The 21,848-nt window shown below is 36.9% G+C and overlaps 1 protein-coding gene across 1 annotated transcript in view; it reads right to left on the reverse strand.

The window, feature by feature from the left end:
- Window positions 1-975: 975 nt before the first annotated feature.
- The window catches only part of LOC129409896 (metal transporter CNNM4-like), a 39,049-nt gene continuing 18,176 nt past the window's right edge, over window positions 976-21,848 (reverse strand). Inside the window, exons 2-5 of the mRNA XM_055156819.1 lie at window positions 19,075-19,251; window positions 18,818-18,952; window positions 14,656-14,825; window positions 976-1,194 (exon numbers count right to left, since the gene is read on the reverse strand). Of these exons, the coding sequence (XP_055012794.1) occupies window positions 976-1,194; window positions 14,656-14,825; window positions 18,818-18,952; window positions 19,075-19,251 (701 nt within the window). The remainder of the gene's footprint in view (window positions 1,195-14,655; window positions 14,826-18,817; window positions 18,953-19,074; window positions 19,252-21,848) is intronic.

The raw sequence follows: 21,848 nt of genomic DNA on the forward strand, positions 1-21,848 counted from the left end.
TTCTCCAGGACAGCATCACAGGTCCTTGAAAGTTGATAGGCCCCTCGTCCCTGTTATTGTCCTATGGGCTCGTTTCCAGATGTCAATAGCCTCCTTAATGCAATGTTTGTGTTTCTTGTCCTCTAAAACCTTTCAAGGTCTGGTCTGTCAAAAAGAACCTTTATATCGATATAACATTGGAAATTAACCTCTTTGGAACATATAAAAAAATAAATAAGTAGTTTTTATTGAACAAAATTCAGGATAAATTTATGACTACACCTGAAGTTTTTTAGATCTTAAACTCTGCATAAAAATCTTTAAACTGGTACTTTAATACTTATTTTTTCACTTGATTTTTTTATTGGAGTATTTTTTGCCTCTGGTGGTCCCATATCACAGAAACATCAAACCACTGAAGTTTTTAAGATGACTCAGGTTGTTTGTGTTCTGTTTTTTAACATACTGATGCATTTGGGCATTTTGCACTGCTGTTTCAAACATGTAAAAACCATAGTAACAGTCTTTTTTATGTTCTCTCTCTAGCTCTATAGAGGTAGAACAAAGAGCAGTATGAGTAAGTGAACAATGCAATGCGAGGTATAGTATCTAAAGTGGCACTGTATAGGTTGTTTTTCACATTTCTAAACCACTATAAAGTGCTCCCTCTTTTCAGATATTTTCTGATACTTTTTCTGATCTGAGCGCCCGAGAAAGTGGAAGCAGGTCACAGTAGCTTAGTTGAGATAGATTTTTATACTATATTTCTATATTTTATTGTTACTTGTACATTTACATTTATATAATGATGCCTTATTTGACCCCAGTCTCTTGTTATTTCTGCTGCCTTATCTTATTATCTTATTATACCATTCATATTTTTGCCTTTGTTATTATAATACATTGTGATGCATTAACTACTGTGTCCAAATAATTTCCCTCATGGATTAATAAAGTTTGTCTAAGTCCAAGTCCACGTTAACTCCTCTATAGGGATCATAGTGTGAGCTGGTCATAATCCAGAGTGTGCTTGTGGAATGTTCCTGTGCACGTTGCCGTCATATCAGGAGGTGTCATATTCGGGAGCAGGGCAAACATCTCCACAGGCTCCTGAACAAACATGCTGAGTGGTGTGGGAAGTGCAGCCCCCTCACACTCGCCGCATGCTAACTCAATTATCCTACGCACTATGTGACCCTCTCCACTGCCCAGGACCTGTCGCCGTCAGAGCAGGAAACTCCTCTGCGGACACCCAGCGCTAATGTTATTAGCTCAGTGCACTTGCGGTCTTTGATTGGGAAACTCTCTGGAGGAGCTCAGTGTATGGAGACGAAATGAGTCTGTAATGTTATCCGCACCTGAGCGCTTTCCCAAAATACGCCACTGTTTGACCAAGTGACTGTGAGTGTTAATAAAGATATGTATATTTTTCTTGTCAAAGTGAATTAACTACTGAATGGTTACGGTTCCATGTTGTCTTAAAGTAAGTCTTACCAGGGTCCTGCACAATGTAAAATTTGGATCAGTTTTAGTTTCGATAGTACCATATTGACTATATGTTGCTCAGGATTAGAGAAGTTGCACCAGCCAAAAAAATGCATAATGAAGAAGAAAAAAACATATATAAGTCGCACCAGTCTGTAAGTCGCACTTTTTGGGGGAAATTTATTTTATAAAATCAGAGACCAGAAACTGACATTTATCTCGAAAAGCAAGTTACAGTAATAACAATAGAACAGAGAACAACAGGCTGTTAATGTTACATATGAACAGTTCTTCAGATAATTATAGCATAAACAACAGAACATAAAAAGTTTACCAAACTCTCCATCTCACTCCAAATCACTAAAATCACTAAATCCATTGAATTCTTCATCCTCAGTGTCACTTCTGAGCAACTCCCATAGAACTATAATAAATTATTATAGATCCATGGCAACTCCGCGACCTCTGAAAGTAAAAGGAGCTCCATTTCCTCTTCTGCGTAGCTGCTGTCAGACTCAGTATCAGTTCCAGGCTTTTCTGAATCCCAACAGGATGGTTTCAGCTGTCACTGTAGTCCAGAGTTTGTCAATCCATCCAATGACTTCCAGGAAAGTTGGATGGTGCACCCACCTGGTTGCTGTGAAGCTGTGTTCTCCATCCCAAACTTTCTTTCTGCTGCTCACATACCGTTTTTGGCTGCAGATTTCACTACCTGTAGCAGGACAATGTTTTTTTCTGCAGGAGACATGCGCAATTGTGCGAAGTGACAGTGGTACATAAATAAAAGAAGCAGCAGATACTGACACACAAGCCTACAGCACCATCTCGCAGCTGTCAGTGTTAAAGTCACACCGGAGTATAAGTCGCAAGGACCACCCAAACCATGAAAAAGTGCGACTTATAGTCCAAAAAATCTGATATGTAAAAAGATTTATACAGAAATACATATACGAATATGACTTCATTTCAGATTGACATTGATTTGCTTCCAAGTATTTTTTAAGTTCATAGGATGCACTAAGATGGAACAATAGCTTTGGAAATATGGAAAACAGCTTTATCTTATTATGTTAAAAAATAGGTTTGTGTTTATATGTGAAATCAATTTAGAATCATTTTTAATCAGAAAGAATTTGAGAGAAGAACATGAGCACAAGAACTGAGCCTTGAGGGACACCACAAATTTGAATAGGTTGTCTCAAAAGAAACAATAATATTATGATTTTGTGACTTAAAGTTTGAAGTCTGCGTGGTCATTGTAACCAAACATTAATTTACACGGGCAACTAGAGCTGAAACAATATTGTAAGTATTGAAAATGCACCAAAATATATTATGATTTTGACTGACAGCCTGCTGCTTGCTATTCTTCTCTACTTAAACAGAACATGTGTGTAGGAGTTGACAGGAGATTTATGCCCTTTCCTTAGTGAACACAATAATGTACAGGCTGTAGAGGATGACAAAGCATCTCAAGGCTCAAGAGGAAACACCTGCTTGACACCTGAAAAATGGTTATACAAGGGTTTCTGTGGAATGCCAGTTATTTTACTCGACATAGTGTACTTTATAATGAGTAAATGGCAATAAGATTTAGAAAAGTGCTCAATACCATTTGAAAGCACTCTTCATAAAATATACATTACAAATCGAGAATGTAAGAATTAGAGATAGATTGATATCAAAGGCCAATATGCAGTTTTGGTGGAACTGCTGCCTAAAGAATACACATAGAGCTTTACTTGAACACTTTAGTGCAAAGAGGTAACTGCACCAAAAGTGACTTCACAGCTCTCTTACAAGTTTATAGTAAACAATCAACTGATATAGATTTTTTCATGGCCACATTCTCCACAGTGGTAGTAGTAGTTTATTCGGTCATTAAGCAGCACTACAAAACAAAACGAAACATAGACTACAACCCCATAGATAGTGGTTCTCAAACTTTTTTTCTGGGGACCCATATTTTAAAAGTCACAAACCTTCACGACCCAAGTCAATAGACATTATTTGTAAATCACAAAATAAATGTGGATTTGACCATTATTGAACATTTTACTGTTGACTGAGTGATCATGTTTCTCTGAACATTTAGTATTACCCCAGTTTGAAACTATTAAAAACATTAGATCAGGCGCCCCCTCCTTGAACCGTCACCTTATCGTCGTGGAGGGGTTTGAGTGCCCGAATGATCCCGGGAGCTATGTTGTCGGGGGCTTCATGTCCCTGGTAGGGTCACCCAAAGTAAAACAGGTCTGAGGGGACGGGTCAGATGAAGAAGGGTTCAGAAGCCCCTTATGATGAGTATACCAGCAAGGCCAGTTACGTCGCCCGGATTGGGGTCACCGGGGCCTCACCCTGGAGCCAGGCCTGGGATGGGTGCTCGCCAGCAAGCGCCTGGTGGCTGGGCCTTCCCCCATTGGGCCCAGCCGGGCTCAGCCTGAAGGAGCGATGTGGGGCCGTCCTCATGTGGGCCCACCACCCGCGGAGAACTGTGTATTGCAAACCTACATGTAGACTGTGACAAGGTGACCCCCAAGTTGGGGGAAACTGTGCCATAGATCATGACCGAAAGGTTTTAGGCTGAAGTAAAAAGTACTTATAATGCCTAACCCTATTAAACAATGACAGTATTCCAAGAAAGGAAAGCATGATAAATAAGACAACATGCAGGGCAAATAACTGGGCAGGAACTACGAATCAGGAACTCATTTCATCAATCAGCAACAACTCCAGTACACGTGCGGTGCTGCTTGCCTCTCCAGCCAAGAGCTTAGATAGGCTTAACAGCTGATCAATGATGCATTTGGTTTGTCCACATCAAAACAAACCTTGCCAAAAATTTATGCTACAGATTTTATGCTAAAAGTTTAAAAATATCCATACAATACTTTTTGTAACGCATAACAAAATTCACAAGCTATTGGATCTAGTTTGTCCTCCTGAGGCCAAATAGTGCCTGTTTTGAGCTTCACTGCATTCACTCACCATGAGATCATGACATTATCATTATACAAAGGCTTGCTCGTGGTCACGCTAATTTAAACACCATTGAATATAGTGATTAGCCTCAAATGTTCTAATGTAAACCGCCCACTTCGTGCCAAATGGACTACCTTCAGAGTGAAAAACAGTGGAAAGTATTGCATTGTCAAATCCTGATGCAAAATTAGCCATTATTTCATACATAATAACGAACCGGTGTTTCAATGGGGGCATGAGAGCCTATGGGAAATGTATTGGAGCTGTTGGCTGAGGGTTGAGAGCTCTCCACATCCACTCCACAGGCTTTGGGTCTTCGTTCTGCACACTTGTCAACAGATGCTATTGATGTCACTTGCATTATAATCACTTGTGGAATGTGATGAAGTAAAAGTATTAAAGTACTCTACTAGTACACATCTTAGGTATTGTTACATTACTTAAGTACTAGCGATGTAACAATAGCCAAAATATCTTGATATCGTATCATCAAAAGTCTCACAATAATATCATAGGCTGTCACAATATATCAAATCACAAGTTCCTTTGCTTAAATGCATGGTTTTACAGTAGCAACAGCTTATAAACATCGGGAACTACATATCCCATGATTCATTTCAGTACAAGCAACATGAAGAAATATGTTTTTTACTTGAATTCTTGAGATTCTGACAGTAATAATTCACACCAAAATCTTGTCAAGGTATTTTAAAAGCAAAAAAGTGTCCTATCTACAATTATATCAGCCTCTCCAAAATACTACAATAAATATCGTACCGTGAAATGCATATCGTGATAATATCTTACAGTGAGATTTGGATATCGTTACATCCCTTTTAAGTATATGTTAAAGTAGATACTTTTTACTTTTACTTCACTACATTAGAGAGCAGATATCTGTACTTTCTACTGTACTACATTGTTTAACAGGACTGAAAAGTAAAAGTATTTTTATTATTGTGTCAGACCTGCTGCAAAGCCTGAGGGCTTTATTTGTAACATGTTTGTATTCTGAGCAAACAAAAGGCAACCTTGAGTAACCAGAAAGGCGTATAATAAATAAAATGTATTACTATTATTATTTTTATTATTATTAAAAATATTCCAATAAAAACAGCTAGGACTATGGATTCAATTGTTTTTGTTCAGCACAAACTTGTATCAAAGTCACTACATATGAAGCTTTATTAGATCTCAAAATCTGTGCTAAATCCTTTAACTTTATACTCTTTCAGTTTTTAAACACGTACTAAACTAATACTTTTTCTTAAGTAATTTTTTTCATGTGATACTTTTACTTTTACTTGAGTTTTTTTTTGCTCCGGTATCTGTACTTTTAGTTACAAGTAACAAAAAAAGTAACAAAATTGAGTGTTTCTTCTGCCACTGATTATAATATCACAGGTCTTGTTGGTTTGTCTGATAACTGCTGAGTTTAATTATACATTTGATTAAACTGCACAGTATGTCCCTGTGACGTTCGTTCTTCATTTGACCCATGTTTAGGTCGACTTCTTTTTGTTAAGGACCAGCTGGAGAATGGCACAAAACCTGCCTTTCCCTAGTGACAGTGGATGAGATCTTTTTTTATCCATACACAATTAAAGAGTAACTATTTTTACTTCTGTGTTGACATCACCTGAGCAGAGGGAAAATATGCTCAGGAAATAAAAGTTCTGGTTCGTGATGGTCAGTTTGCCCTTCTAAACCTGTAATTATTAAAGTTCATTGTCCGCACTATGCTCAGAGCCCAGACCATACATCACTGAAGGGAATGGAGATAATAATCTGTTTCCAGGTGAAGGTGAAGGCACACACACACGTGCTTGTCTCCATGGAGATGTTGCTGCTTTGCTTTGGAATGCTCCACGTTGTGCCGTCAGACTTACCCTTTCTTGTCTTCTTTTGATTTGTTTTGTATGGTTAAAAATACACTTAGAGACATGTATTCTTACTGTCCTTGGTGTCTTACCCGTAACTTGGTCTGGTATTGTCACTTCGCCCGCTTGTCTCCATGGAGGTAGATAAGTCTGTCATACAGCTCAACATTTACATATTTGCACTTTTTATTAACCTAGAGTTTCCCTTTTTTGCCAATTTGCTCCACAGTACAATTACAGATGTAACAATAACCGAAATATCATGATATTGTATTGTGAAAGTTGTCACAAGCCTCTTTGCTTAAATTAAAAGTTATGGTGCAGCAAAAGCTAAAAAAAGACAAAGGGAACTACATAGACCATGATCCTTTGCTCCATTTCAGCGTAAACTACAAGAAGAAATAACAGTTCTAAGCACTTTTAAGTCTTAGTTCTTTGGATTCAGTCTTGTCAAAGCACTTTAAGAGGAAAATCAAGACAAAATATCTCAATAAATATCGTACTGTGAGATGTATATTGTGAAAATGTTTTGGTTTGGATTTGGATATTGTTACATCCCTAATCGTGAGCCTCCCCACCATATCATGAACTTTCCCACGATATCGCAATAAATATCGTGAGACTAGAATATCGTTACACCCCTACCTCTGTCCTATCTCACCGCTCCTCCTGAGAAAATAGTCCCTCAACATTTGACGATTCATGCGGTGCAAGGTTAGTTTTATTTCAAACATTATTCTATCGACACGGACATTCACATCGACAGTCTGGCGTAATAACAGATTTTCTTTGAGTGCTTTATGGTGTGGGTAAGACTATTTTTTAGTACATCCCTAATTGTGAGCCTCCCCACCATATCATGAACTTTCACAATAAATATCGTACTGTGAGGTTCATACGTGACGAAATCATATAGTGAGACTTGGATATCGTTACACCCCTAAATACAATATAATACAATAAATTTAAATATATACTACACTAAACACATATACCAAGGTTTGCCACCATCTAATCTCAGAGAAACGCTGCATTCCTCTGTGTAGTTATTGATCTGTCTATAGTCTGAAGTGAAGGCTGTGGCTGTCCTCTGCGCTCTTACCTCTGTCTGAGTGTTAATATAAAACCTGTCTGTGCTGGAGAGGTGTCAAGGAGCTCTGTGTTCAGTCCCACACAAGGCCACTCATGCCCTGACAGATGTTATCACAGACCTTAACAGACATCTCAAATAGTCACATTTGATCACATTTTGTATCACCGTGTCACTGTAAAAAAGACATCGTGATGACACTGTGTTTTTCTTATCGCACCCTGAAACATCTTTAGGTATTTTCTTCAAAAGTAAGAGCACTAAAATCAGGGGTTAGTGGGCGTGGCACATGTAAAATAACTACCAAACCGGAGCTACTGGCAATGGTGAAAACAACTGCATAGGCTCATGATATCTCCAGTACTGTCCCATAGTGACCTGAGATATGAGGGACCAGGTCTGAACCAAAACTGCACCAGGACTAAACCAGGATTAAACCAGAACTGAACCAGGACTAAAACAGGTGTAAATCAGGTCTAAACCAGAACTAAACAGGAATGAGTGTCGGGACAGGCGCGGAGGTGCACCCACGTAGACCGCCGGGTGACCACAGGCGAAAGGACCGGCACAGAGCCCCACGCCCCACATCGCCAGATCGTGCTTTGCGGACACTGGCTCTGGGTTATCTCTCTCTCTCTTTCCAAGATTAGTCCTTGTTTAGTCCTGACTGTGATGCATAAATATGAACTGTTTTCATTGTGTTTGGATGCTTTGATGGCTTAAATGACAGTTTCAGTCCCTTGTATTACTGCAATACCTTACTGCATCCATATCACTGCCTATGGGTCTGGTAGTCAGTGTTGTGGTGAGGCTACACGCTACTCTCTGAGTCTGACACGCGAAACAAAAATAATATGCTTCAAGCTCGAACCTGACTTCATATCCGTGGTCCAAGTGGGAGTTTAGAGGTTTAGACCTGGTTTAGACCTGGTTTAGACCTGGTTTAATCCTGGTTCAGTTCTTGTTCAGTCCTGGTTTAATCCTGGTTTAGTCCTGGTTTAGCCCTCCTGGTTCAGTCACAAATTGCATAGACCCCACTTAAAAAAATCCCCACTACACCACTGACTAAAATGGTCTCACAGCTCAAATGAAGAGTCATAGAGATGGGCCTTGTTTATCCAAAGCAGTTTACTTGTGCATTTTGTGTGCTCTATAAGCTCTTACAAACACATCCATGTATTTGAAGTAGACCTGCTTGTTCCAATGATCAGAGGTGGGGACTTGCAGTTGTGACTTGGACTTGGGTCAGACTTGAGTCACTATTTTTAGGACTTGAGACTTGACCTGATAAAGTAGACAAAGATTTGGGATTCGACTTGGACTTGAAGGTCAATGACTTGGGACTAGACTTGGGCTTGAACGCTGTGTGACTTGAAAAGACTAGTTAACAAATTAACTGTTATTAAATTAAGATTAAGCACTCTTAAATCTTAACTCTTTCTGTTTTGACCGTAATAATTCGCACTCTTGTCAACATATTTAAAAAGGAAAAATGTGCATTTCTACAACTCTTATCTAAATATTCCTGATGTTTTAAATACAATTTAGTTTGAAATTCATATAAATTGCAAAAATCTGAGCTATATTACTATACTTTGGTTTAAAGATTTGAAATGACTTGAAGCTCAAAACAGATGACTTGGACTTGACATTTTACTTATGGCCCAGTGGCTTGAGACTCGACTTAGACTTGCCTGTCTTTGACTTGGGACTTGACTCGGTCTTGAGGTCAAAGACTTGAGACTTACTTGAGACTTGCAAAACAACGACTTGGTCCCACCTCTGCCACTGATGTTTAAGAGTTTGAATGTTTCAGTCTGTGTTCTGTTAACTCACCAACTCTGCTCTCTTTCATTTGACTTTAAATACAAAATTATCTTTTATAAGCTTTCAACAATGTTATAATGGTTATACCTCATCATAAGTGTACTCAAAGTTGTATTTAGCTTGATTTATGCTTGTTAGAATAATCCTGCATTGTCCTTTAATTAAGGCTTAAGTGCTCGGATAATTTCTGTTTTCATCTACTCCCTATCACCACCCACAGACTCGCCGCTGTACACCCAGAGTTCAATAATGTTACAGAGACAAAAAAAAAAAAAAAAACAAAGAATTAAACTCTGCTGCTTGGTATAGAGAAATGTGAATAGAGGTTGGGCTTCTCTGTGCGTTTAAGATGAGCTCAAGAACCAAACTGATCTATATTTGTCCTCATTTATTACACCAGATAAACACATAATGTTACTCCATAAACTTCAAGACCTTACAGATATCAAATACAAATTTCTAAAAATCTTTAATCCGTGTATCATTAGATTTTCAAAATAAAACCAAAAATAAGAAAACAAAGAACAACAGTTTTCTTTCTTTTTTATTTGTCTCCAAAACCAAAATGAAAAAATAGATAACGATTTGTTTTTTCAGTTTTCAATTTTGTGTTTAAATTAATAATGGAAAAAAAAAAAAGGATAACGGCTGTTTCCCGTTTTTGTGACTTAAACTGCAATGCCAGACTGAACCAGGACTGAGTCAGGACTGAAACAGGACTAAACCAGGACTAAACCATTTTCAGTCCTGGTCTGGTCCCAGTCTCAGTCCTGGTTTCAGTCCTGGTCTGGTCCTGGTCCTGGTCTGGTCCTGGTCTCAGTCCTGGTCTGGCCCCAGTCTCAGTCCTGGTTTCAGTCCTGGTCTGGCCCCAGTCTCAGTCCTGGTTTCAGTCCTGGTCTGGTCCTGATCTCAGTCCTAGTCTGGTCCCAGTCTCAGTCCTGGTCTCAGTCCTGGTCTGGTCCTGGTCAGGTCCTGGTCTGGTCCTGGTCCCAGTCCCGGTCTGGTCCCAGTCTCAATCCTGGTCTCAGTCCTGGTCTGGTCCTGGTCTCAGCCCTGGTCTGGTCCTGGTCTCAGCCTTGGTCTGGTCCTGGTCTCAGTCCTGGTCTGGTTCTGGACTGGTACCCATCTCAGTCCTGGTCTGGTCCTGATCTGGTCCCGGCCTCAGTCCTGGTCTCAGTCCTGGTCTCAGTCCCGGTCTCGCAGTTTAAGTCACAGAAATGGGAAACGTAAAAACTGAAAAAAAAAACAACAACCCCAAAACAAAACAAAACAAACAAAAAAACCTAATCATTATCTGTTTGTTCATTTTGGTTTTGGAGACAAATAATAAAGAAAACTGTTTTGTTTTTTTGTTTTCTTATTTTTGGTTTTATTTTGAAAAACAAATGAACAATACACGGATTATCTTTCTGTCTTTCTATCTTTCTTCATCACATCTGTAGTTCATAAAACCAATCTCTACACACAGATATGATTTTAAACTTATCTTGGAAACCGTACCACAATCTGGTCTTCTGTTGTAGATGATGTTATGTAAAGTGTAAAGTATAAAGTATAAGTTGGAGACAGGGAGCATGTACTTACACACAGGTATCAGATAAAGACCATGCTGTATTACCTTAGTGGGATGGTCCAGCGAGATTGTGCCTGTATTTTCTGCATGTGCATCGATATAGCAGATGATCTCAGAGCAGCTCTGGTGTTATGGAGCGTGACAGTCTGCGGATAAGATCCCTTTTTATGGAAGAGAATACAGTCGTGCTCTGTAGTCTGCATGGACTCTCCACATATCCTCCATATCACCACTTCTCAAACTCAAAAGCATGAGCTCGGGGGATATTGATTTAGTAATGAAGTGCTATTATTGTTATCTGAAGAGTACATGAGGAGGGTACATTGCTCAGTGAACAAAATGCAAGTAAATAATTTTTTTTTTTTTAGGTTTGTCTTTTATTGCATTGACCATTTGTTTGTTATACTTTAATGCACATGTATGGAAGCACATTTTCAACTACCGTATTTTTCAGACTATAAATTGCTTCGGAGTATAAGTCACACCAGCCAAAAAATGCGTAATGAAGAAGAAATAAACATATATAAGTCACACTTTTTGGGGAAAATGTATGCTATAAAATGAGAGACCAGGAACCGACATTTCATCAAAGACAAGTTATATAGTAACAGACTGAATAGGCGTCTGGTATGTCAATGTAACATATGAACAGTTCTTCAGATAACTATAGCATAAACAACAGAACAGAACAAGTTTACCATACTCTCCATCTCACTCAAATCTCTAAATCCATTGAATTCTTCATCCTCAGTGTCACCTCTGAGTAACTTTCATAGAACTATAATTATTATAGATCTATTTCAATTCCACGGCCTCCAGCGGTAAACTGCGTAGCTGTTGTCAGACTCAGTATCAGTTTCAGTTAGAATTATTCCAGCCTTTCTGAATCCCAACAGGATGGTTTTGTTACTGAAGTCCAGGCTTTGTAGATCCATCCAGTGACTTCCAGTAAAGTTGCATGGTGCACCCTCCCGGTTACCATGAAACTGTGTTCTCCATCCCCGCTTTTTGCCAGTCCCTCACAACTTTCTTTCTGCTGCTTGATTACCATTTTCGACTGAATATTTCACTTCTTGCAGAAGGACAAAAGCTTTTTCCGCAGGAGACGTACAGAAAAGAGCGATGTGACAGTGGTAATAGGGGCAGCAGATACTGGCACACGAGATTCTCACGGCTCTTGGTGTGAAAATTTTCATATATATATCACGCTGGAGTATAAGTCACATGACCACCCAAACCATGAAAAAAAGTGCGACTTATAGTCCAAAAAAGACGGTACTTCAATTGACAATGAATTTTGCAGTTGTCAATTCCAAACATTAAGTTTGATTTTTGATTAATTTTTATTTCGGTCACAGGTATATTCTGACATTGTTCCACAGACTGTCTTATTTAACATACACAGACTGAAAAGGTGTAGGCTGAAACTTGAGGTTATTATGCCTACACTTTATTCCTTTATCAGAGCGTCACCTTGACACCAGTTCATATAAATACAGCAAAAGGAAACAAATTGTGTTAAGACCCACTTTTATTCTCTGTTTTTTTTACTCTGCGTGAGTTGTGTGGTCCTCTGTGTCTTTTATTTATTTTATTTTATTTTTAATGTCTTTTATTGGCTTTATTTATTTATTGCTATTCTATGATTTTGCTCTTATTTTATTTTACTGGTTTTATTATTTTAAGATTAGTATGATTAAATCTGGGCGTTTATTTTATCATATTTATGTTTGTTATTATTATGTATTTGTGCAGCACTTTGGAAACTGATTGTTTGTGAAATGTTTTATATAAAAATAAAGTGGATTGGATTGAAATCAGTAACAGTACAACAAATTACTACAGCACAAACTAAGTATCAAGATGTCCTCTGTCTGCCCTGAGTAAACATTTAACTTCTTTATAAAATGGAACAGAATGTTGTGCACACTTTTAGGTCCTCTGTACATTTGTTCCAGAGCTCCACCCCTTTAACAGGCAAAAAATTCCATAATATTTGTTCTGATTTTCTTTTTAATAAACTTGGCTGCACCTCTGAGCTCATATCAGCTATTTCGGTAGCTATTTTGAACATATTCTGTTATGATTTTGACAAGAGATTGTTATTTACTTTGAACATGATTTCCAAAGTGTAAAGGTTGACTAAATCATAACATTTCAGAGTTTGAAGGTTTATAAATAATGAACTGGTTGGTTCATTATAAGTTGATAATGTGATTGCTCTTGTTGCCTTTTTTGCGAGGTAAAGATTGCATTTGTATTAGGCTTATATGTATTGCCCCAAATCTCAATACAGAAGGTTATGGAGGGCATTACCAGCGAGTTGTATATTATAAAAAGACTATATTTATATATAATTGCTATTACTTTGAATACTTTATTTCTAGTTTTATTTATTTTGTGATTTCCAGTTTAAATTATGGTCAGTATTTTAGTATTTGTATTTAATATTTGGCAAATTATCAAATTATTTCACATTTAGTTAATTGTCAGAGCAATGTTGTTTAATAATTTATCACTATCTCATACCGAGATATATTCGTTCACCGCCAGCTGCGGCCGGCATGCCTCCCATAGTCAACTGCATCCGGCCCTTGTATTCAATATATAAAACAAAATCTTCTTACATGAGGAGAAAGACGGAGGATGAAGAGGAGGTATTTAGAAGGTCAGAATTCTAAATCAGGTGCACAGTTTTTCTCTGGGCCACGCCAGCGTGAGACTGGCATTTTGAAGGACTCTGGGGGGTTCATTATAGTCCAGTGGGGGGTCCGCTCCATGCCATTTATTTTTAAAACCACCTTCTGGTGCATCACATAATACAGCCATAGGTATTGATATGAAAACCAATTTCAATAATAGTAATTAGCAAGTCAGATATTTATATATTTAGGAAAAAGAAATCATTTCATTTTATATAGTTTAATACTTTTTTCAGAAAGGTCCTATATACACAAAATTTATTCTTGTGCATTTTAAGCCATGTTATAATGTTGTCAACTCCTCAAAAACATACTTGAAGTTGTGTTTTGATTCATTTACACTTGTTTGAGTATCCTTTGTTACATACTGTCTACATCTCCAAAGATCAAAATGCTGTGTTCCACCTTGTGACGTCATGAAGCAGTAATATTCAAGTTAACAGCTTCTTTTACCTTTGGTTCAATATCTGATGGGCATTTCCAGGGCTGAAATAATCTCAGTGATTCTAGGGAGGGTATATGGAGTTTAAAAACACAGTGGATCACTTCCTGTATTACCATATGACACTTCTCTGTTTAAAAGAAGAAGATTTTTGTGTTAAACATGTGAGGAACAAAAACGCAACACCAGGTTTTTTGGCGTGTTTTTGATGAGGAAACAACATTATAACATAGATCTGAAAAATAGCGTAATACGGGCCCTTTAAAAAAGAAATCTATTAAAATAAATGATCGGAAGAGCAAATGAACCTCATTGGACGATTTAATTTGATGTTTTACGTGTAAAACATGCTAACCCTGTAGTTTACACCTCTACAAAAATATGAAATCTGTGTGACTCTTGCATGGGTGTTTACTTTTTAGATTACACAGTTTTTCCTCAGATGCACCTGGACTTGTTTAAAAACATACACTCTGAAATTAATCTTAATTTCAAAGCAACACCATGTAACTTTCTGGAGGCGGCAAATTACCTGCATGATTACATGGAATTAGAAAGTTAACACCATACTTCTCCAAGGAGATAACTACTCTTAATGTCATACTTAGGAAAATTATAGCCAAAGGATTAAAATGTCCATGCAGACATGCAGGTGGCTAAAAAGTGACACAGTGTGGCTTTTTTAAAGTGCATACCTGTAGGATGAGCACAAAGTAGTCGACAGCTTTGCCCCTCTGGTAAACGTAGTGATGGAGTGAACGTTTATCATTGTCATTATACTTTATTTCCTGGATGACGTCCGGATGTCGCAGAATCCTCAGTAACACTTTGTCCGAGATCTGAGATGGGCTGAACAAGCTGACCTCTGCAGGAAGAACAGAAAAACAGGCAGTTAGTCCAGACATTACATTATAGTCCAGGCGTTATGGTGGGTGGTATACAAAATGAGAACTGGGTAATTATCAGAGTCATCACATTTAGATCTGGACCTGTCACAAGAGCAAATTTTAAGCAAAAATATCATGATACAGCAGGATGATATAAATGTATAAATAGTACAATAAAACACTAAAGTTAATTATAGTATTCAGTATAATGCACCCCTATAGTCAGTGAATTCAAGAAGATGGACGGCTATGTTTGTTTCATTGTTACTGTTGCCAGACATTGAATTTCCTTTGGGATCAATAAAGTATCTCTCTGTCTATCTGTCTATCTGTCTATCTATCTATCTATCTATCTATCTATCTATCTGTCTATCTGTCTATCTGTCTATCTATCTATCTATCTGTCTATCTGTCTATCTATCTATCTATCTATCTATCTGTCTATCTGTCTATCTGTCTATCTGTCTATCTATCTATCTGTCTATCTATCTATCAATCTATCTGGAACATCTATTCAGATTCAGTTTCAAAGGACTTTGTTAATCCCACCGGGGCAATTCGTTTGAGCAATAAAAATCATACAACAAACACTCAACAGTTGTAGTGATTCTGAATGTACAGGAGCTCTGAGGTCAATGAAGCCCCAATCAAATGATATTACACCTATGTAGAAATTAAAAGATGAATTGCAGTAGGAGTACAAGCTTTAAAATACCTGTTAGTTTTTGAAAAGGGGACAAAAAAGCAACGGCCTGAGAGCAGTAAAGAAAACTAACTTCTGAAAATAAAATATGTCTGACTTGACTGTGAGCTAAGAATCGCATTGGATATTTGTAAAATTTGTGCACAAAAGGAAGCCAAGTCTGTCGGCTGCACTTCTGTGATATCAAAACAGATTTTAACAATAGTTTGGTATAAAAATCACCGGAATCTACAACTTAAATACTTAAATACTTAAATACTATGTACAATTATTAAAAATGGCCACACTAGTACAAAGAAAAGGTACACATGATAAATACTGAGCCTGAAAAATGTTGTTAATAGTATATATTGAATCCTGACAGACTTAATGCTTGGTGCTTTTTAATTGAGAGGACTACAGCTAATACCATGGCAATAAATGCACCAAAAAGTTAGATCAGTCAATATGAGGAAAAAAAAGTATTTTTTTTTTTAAGTAGTAAAAACACAACAACCTTAAGGTTTACATTAAAAAGGCACAAAGAATATATTTGGTAAGCGATAGAAATATGTACTAAAATTAATAATTAACAAAGTCTTCTGCAATGTTTATGATTTGATAGATACAAGAAAAATTATGAACTGAATTTCTGAAGTGCCTTTTGTGGATATGGATTTCTCAATTGCCGTATGACAAGTTGCTGTAATGGGAACAGCTAGTCCTGAGTGCCTTGGTCTCCACCCAAATTCAAAGCAATAGACTCCACAGAACAAACAAAGTGAGGACTGAAATGATATGAGCGTAACTGATTCATGAAATGTACTTATTTACCTACTTAAAACATCAAGTAGTTAAATAGATTTAGCTCAGAGTACTCCAACTTTAAAGGGTCCATATTAGGCTGTTTTCTGTTGAGTGTTATAATGTTTTTTCATCAAAAACATGCCTGGAGTTATGTTTTGTTTCATTCACTACAGTTCTTCTCTCAATCAGAAAATGTGTTTACACTACATATATAACAGTAGAATCATTTGGACAATTTCAGCCCTGAAACTACCAATCTCTACTAAACAATAGGGATGTAACAATAACCAAAATATTGTGGTGTCGTGTCGTCAAAAGTCTCTCAGTAATATCATGGGCCATCACAATATATCAAATCACAAGTTTCTTTGCTTAAAATCATTGTCATGGTGCGGCAAAAGCTTTGCTCCGTTTTGATGCAAACTACATGAAGAAATAACAGTTCTAAGCACTTTTAAGTCTTAGTTCTTTAAATTAAGTCTTGTCAAGGTATTTTAAGAGGAAAAAGAAGCATAATCACAATTTTGTTACCCTCCACAAAATACCATACTGTGAGATGTATATCGTGGAAAATATCGTACTGTGAGATCTGGATATTGTTACATCGTTACTAAACAAAATGTAAAAGGTAGCTGTTAAATTGAAAACTTTCATAACATAACAAGGTGGAACAGAGCATTTTTAGATTTGGTTATGTAAACAGATTAAGAATAAAGGATTACTCACACATGTGTAAACAAAATAACTACACTGGGCATGTTTTTGATGATGCAAAAAGATTATAACATGGCTTAAAGCTCACAAGAGTCAATTTTGCGTAATATGGGGCCTTTAGTTGCCTATTTTCAGTTTTCTATCATCTATTATAAGACATAAAAAGAAGAAAAAAACAAACTTATTACAAAATACTAATTGCCTATGAGTAAGAAGAGCTATGTCATGTTAAGCGACGACTAAAGCCAACCGTCAGCGCTATAAATATGCTAACTAGAGCAGATTGCGACATTCTCAGCTGCAGTCCTCCAGCCTGGCTCTTCTCCACACTGTTCCTGGTTGGTAGGCTCAGATACATGTGCTAAAATGAGCTACACAAATGGATATAAACACGTCGAGTCTAGCGTGCTCAGACATGTGCGGGGAGTCAGGTGATGGGGTCAGGATCACACCCCGGATCATGGCATTGTGGTTGATACTTAAGCCCTGTCTGACCACTTTTACAAAAAAACATACCACTGAATTACTGTATGCTTACAATAGCCAAGAAGAGGCAAAAAAAACATGTTCTAGTCAATTAGGGCTTTAACTAAACACAATGGAGCTTAAAGGGTCTGTATTACGCCATTTATAATGTGTTTTTGATGAGTAACAGCATTCTAACATGTCTTAAAGCTCTGAAAAATCAATTTTGCGCAATACAGGACCTTTAACAGTGACCGCCTGCTCTGGATCCGGAAGTGCATTTTCCATTTATTTTTCCCATAGGCTTTTCAAAAATTTCAAATATTAAGAGTTCAAAGACATCGCAGAGGGCAACAGCTAAGTGTAACTAATGCTTTAATAACTTCATGGATTATAAAGTTTCAGAAACAGATTTTTAAATGAAATTATAGGTCTTGTGTTCATTAGTTACCGCGTTGCTGATTATGCTTTCAGACTTTTTTTTTCCAGACAGTCGGTGGAAAAAATGAATAAGAAGTTTACTTCCAGAACCGGGGACAGGTCTGAGCGGATGGTCACTGTTGAGCTCCATTGTATTAGTTGCAATGGTTTGTAATGAAATAAATATTTCTGGAATTAAAGGTGCACTATGTAACTTTTCTCATGCACCTGTTTCCCTCTATTCATGGGTTCCAGACAAACAATTCCTTCCTGATTTGAAGGACGTGATGAGGACTTTCCCCATTCAAAAGATATAATATTTTGATTTTATTGCTTAATTGCAATGACCACAGAGGATGCCATAGCTGGATAGAGATGATATTGCTTTGCCAAGAATGTTCCACAGTGTAGCATTACACTATCATGCATTCACTAACAATAGCTAAAAAAAAATCAACAACTAAAACTGTGAGCGAGTTTGTCTCACCACAGATCTGACCTGTGACTTGGTTTGGTATCTCCATGGAGACAGATATGTTTAATGCCACACTATGGAGCATTTCAGCAAGTGGCAAAACTCCCACTAAAATCTTTATATTGTGCACCTAGGAGCTTCAAAGTTATGTTAAATTTGGTTCTATGTCTGGACGAAGATCAAATCGATGTAAAAGCAAATACGGATTATATTACAGAGGAAGTAGTCAAGGTTACAAGATCAATACGTTACAAAATTAGCTGTCCAAGTGGCCAAAGGGACTAAATTTACTGGGAGACAACATTACATCTGACCAACATTTATCTAGTTGGCCTACAAGCAGGTGTTAATTACCTCCTGTTTATGATGAAGTACAGTGTTGAAATAAATATGGCATGTATTCTTACCTGTTGCTAGGAAGCGATGGGCAGCGAGGAGGAGCTGAGAAGAAATCTTCACTTTAGATTCACTCTCATGTTTAAAAGCAGAAAAGTCCCTCTTGTTTTTATTTGGGGCCACCTTTTTCCTGGTACGGTTATCAGCTGATGAGACAAGGAAACACAAATATCAGTTTAAAATATAAATAAATAAATGCAATATACAAATTAAAATACATAAAATAATAATAAAATAATCTTTCAATAACAGGACATGGTCTACTTACTGTACATGTCTGATTCATCAAGGATCTCTGATTTGATGATTTCCTCTATAACATCTTCAAGGGTGACCAGTCCCAAAACTTCATAGAAAGGGTCTCCTTCTCCTTCATTGTTGACTTTTTGGACAATGGCCAGATGGGACTTTCCTGTGTAGAGAACAAAAAGACAATTCTCTGTTACTCGATATTGTACAGAGCAGAGGGTATATTTCAAACAAAGAAGCTACTATTCCTGATATTCATGATGTCCTTGAATGCACCAAAGTGATGTATCTGTTCTCTTATATAACAAAGTTGGACAGCGAAAAGAGAAAATTGACTTTAAACAGCCTAAATAAAAATGCAAGGTTGGAAATGTAGCTTGGGCATGTCATTATTTGAACTTTATTACAACGTAAACAAGTAGGCCATTAGCTCTTTCTAATATAATCTTAATTTTTTTATTTTTATTCAACATTCATTTCTTTAATATAATTGGCCCCTATTCAGAGACTTCAATTCTTACTCAAAAGTCCAACTTCTGCAACAAACAGCATGCTTTCATTGACAGAGAATTGACTGTAAACTTCTCAATAAATTGTAATTATAAACCAACTGTAGCACTTTGAGATGTGTTTGTCACATGTAAATGACTATTACTATTAATTAAAAAGATCAAAGCAAATTTTAACAATTTTTTGGTTAAAATTAATTTAGTTGGATCATTTAATATTTGATAGATAGAAAAATCATTTTTAGGTATCAAAATGTATCAATATTTTTCATTGTACTAGTTGGAAATCTTTTATTATTTTTCTGTACTATAAGATTTCAGCTGCAAGGAGCAAATGAATAACTTCTATGTCTTATTATACATACAAAGTAACTACTAAAGTGTTTAATTCTTCTATTTATTTATTGCAGTTTGTCCTTTTTAACAATATCATACATTTAGAATAGTTTTTGGAGATAATCCTGCTTTAGAGTTACTGTCAGTGTCAAATTTAAAAGTTTCAATATTATCGTTTTTCTTCAGCAATATATTGTACTTCAAAATTTGTTATGGTGATGACAGGCCAACCCTGCAAAAAGCTAGCTAAAATGACTAAAATTAAAACCATTTTACTTTATTTACGGAATGGAGTAAGTGTGTTTTCTTTACTTCAAGCGACATTAGTGTAGCAAGACAAATTTTCATATTTTAACTTTTCTGGTGGAGGGTCTGTCATCTGATTTTTTTTCCCATGATGATTTGACTGCTTTGCCTGAAATGTTCCACAGTATGGCATTAAACTTATCTATCTTGCATTTACTCAATTACAGGTGTTTTTATTACTTAAAAAAGCCTCTCCACAGATCTGACGTGTAACTTGGCTCGGTGGTGTCACTTTTTTGTTTTCATGGACATAGGAACGTTTAATACAGTTTAATGCAACAGTGTGGAGCATTTTGGACAAAGCAACAATATTTCCATGGAGATGAGGAGGTGACGGACCCTCTACCAGAAAAGTTACACAGTGCAGGAAGTCTTAAGTACAAAAAGTCTTATTCCACTGGTTGATAATTTTACTTGTCAAATTATCATGATAAAACTTTGTTAATTCAAGTAATGTTAACTTTAACTTTGCTAGATTTTAGTTTTTCAGTGTATACAACAGTAAAACAAATCGCCACATTTGCTTGTCCGCGTTGACCTCACTTCTTATTTTTTGTCTGGCAGTGGTAGCACTTAATTCCAGACATTGCCCCAGATGCCCTCCCACTGCCCCCTCCCTGGTCCACTCCTCACACAAACAGCAGCTGGTGTTGTGTCAGGACTCAGTCAGCGCTGTTACAGTTTGAGCTCGGACTGGACTTTGGCCCATATATTGTAACTGTAGAAGTCACAAACACACCCAGGTCCACGCCAAGAGCAGATGGACCCTGTGGCCGGGGAGTTCAGACAAAGCAGGATTTGGCCCTGGTCCTGTTCTGAATAATTAATGACACTGCCAGAAAACACTGCAGGTTTGATGCTCTGATGGATAACGTGGTCTTCTGTCAGCCAAAAACATCCTGGATACAGCTTAAACTTATCATAATCTTCACTGAAAATGACAAATGTATACGTTCTATAATGATTTAGTTTCAGTCCAAGTCTTTTCAGCAAAATCTGTGTTGTTTCAGTCGATTTTAGTGTGTATGTGTGTTTTTATCTTAGCTCCTTTAAAAATATCATGGAAATTAAATTAAAATTAAAGCACATTTTGAAGAGTGATATATTGCTGAAGTAAATACAGACGATAAATGGTAATACCCCCCTTCCCCCCCCAAAAAATGTTCTAATTGTAAAATATTGTTAAAATGAGAACTACAGTAAATAAAAAAAATAACAGAATGCAACACTTATCATAGAAGAAAAAGTCAGAGAAGTTCATAGTTCAACACTCTACAGCTCAAATCTAATTGTAGTACAGAAAAATAAACCAAAACGAGAAAGTCTCAACCCCCCAAAAAGTATTATGCAATCTGTCTACTATTGAGTGATAAGTTGATATAATATTTATGGTAACAGGCCTAGCAACACCATGCAACTTTCTAGAGGTGGCACATCATTTACATGTTTCCATGAAAATAAAAAGTTAAAAACCACAAAAACTCATCCATCTCCATGGTGAATGCGCTGAAGTATGGAATATTGTGGAATATTATAGCCAAAAGAAAAACATTTCTATGGAAACCAGCAGGAGTCATGTTTATGGAGATGCAAGTCTAAGGACACACGTTTTACTGTATTTCAATGCAATAAAAAATACCTG

This window comes from Boleophthalmus pectinirostris, unplaced genomic scaffold, assembly GCF_026225935.1.
Source record: "Boleophthalmus pectinirostris isolate CB_2022bp ecotype Guang Dong unplaced genomic scaffold, ASM2622593v1 HiC_scaffold_20, whole genome shotgun sequence".
NCBI classification, from domain to species: Eukaryota; Metazoa; Chordata; class Actinopteri; order Gobiiformes; family Gobiidae; genus Boleophthalmus; species Boleophthalmus pectinirostris.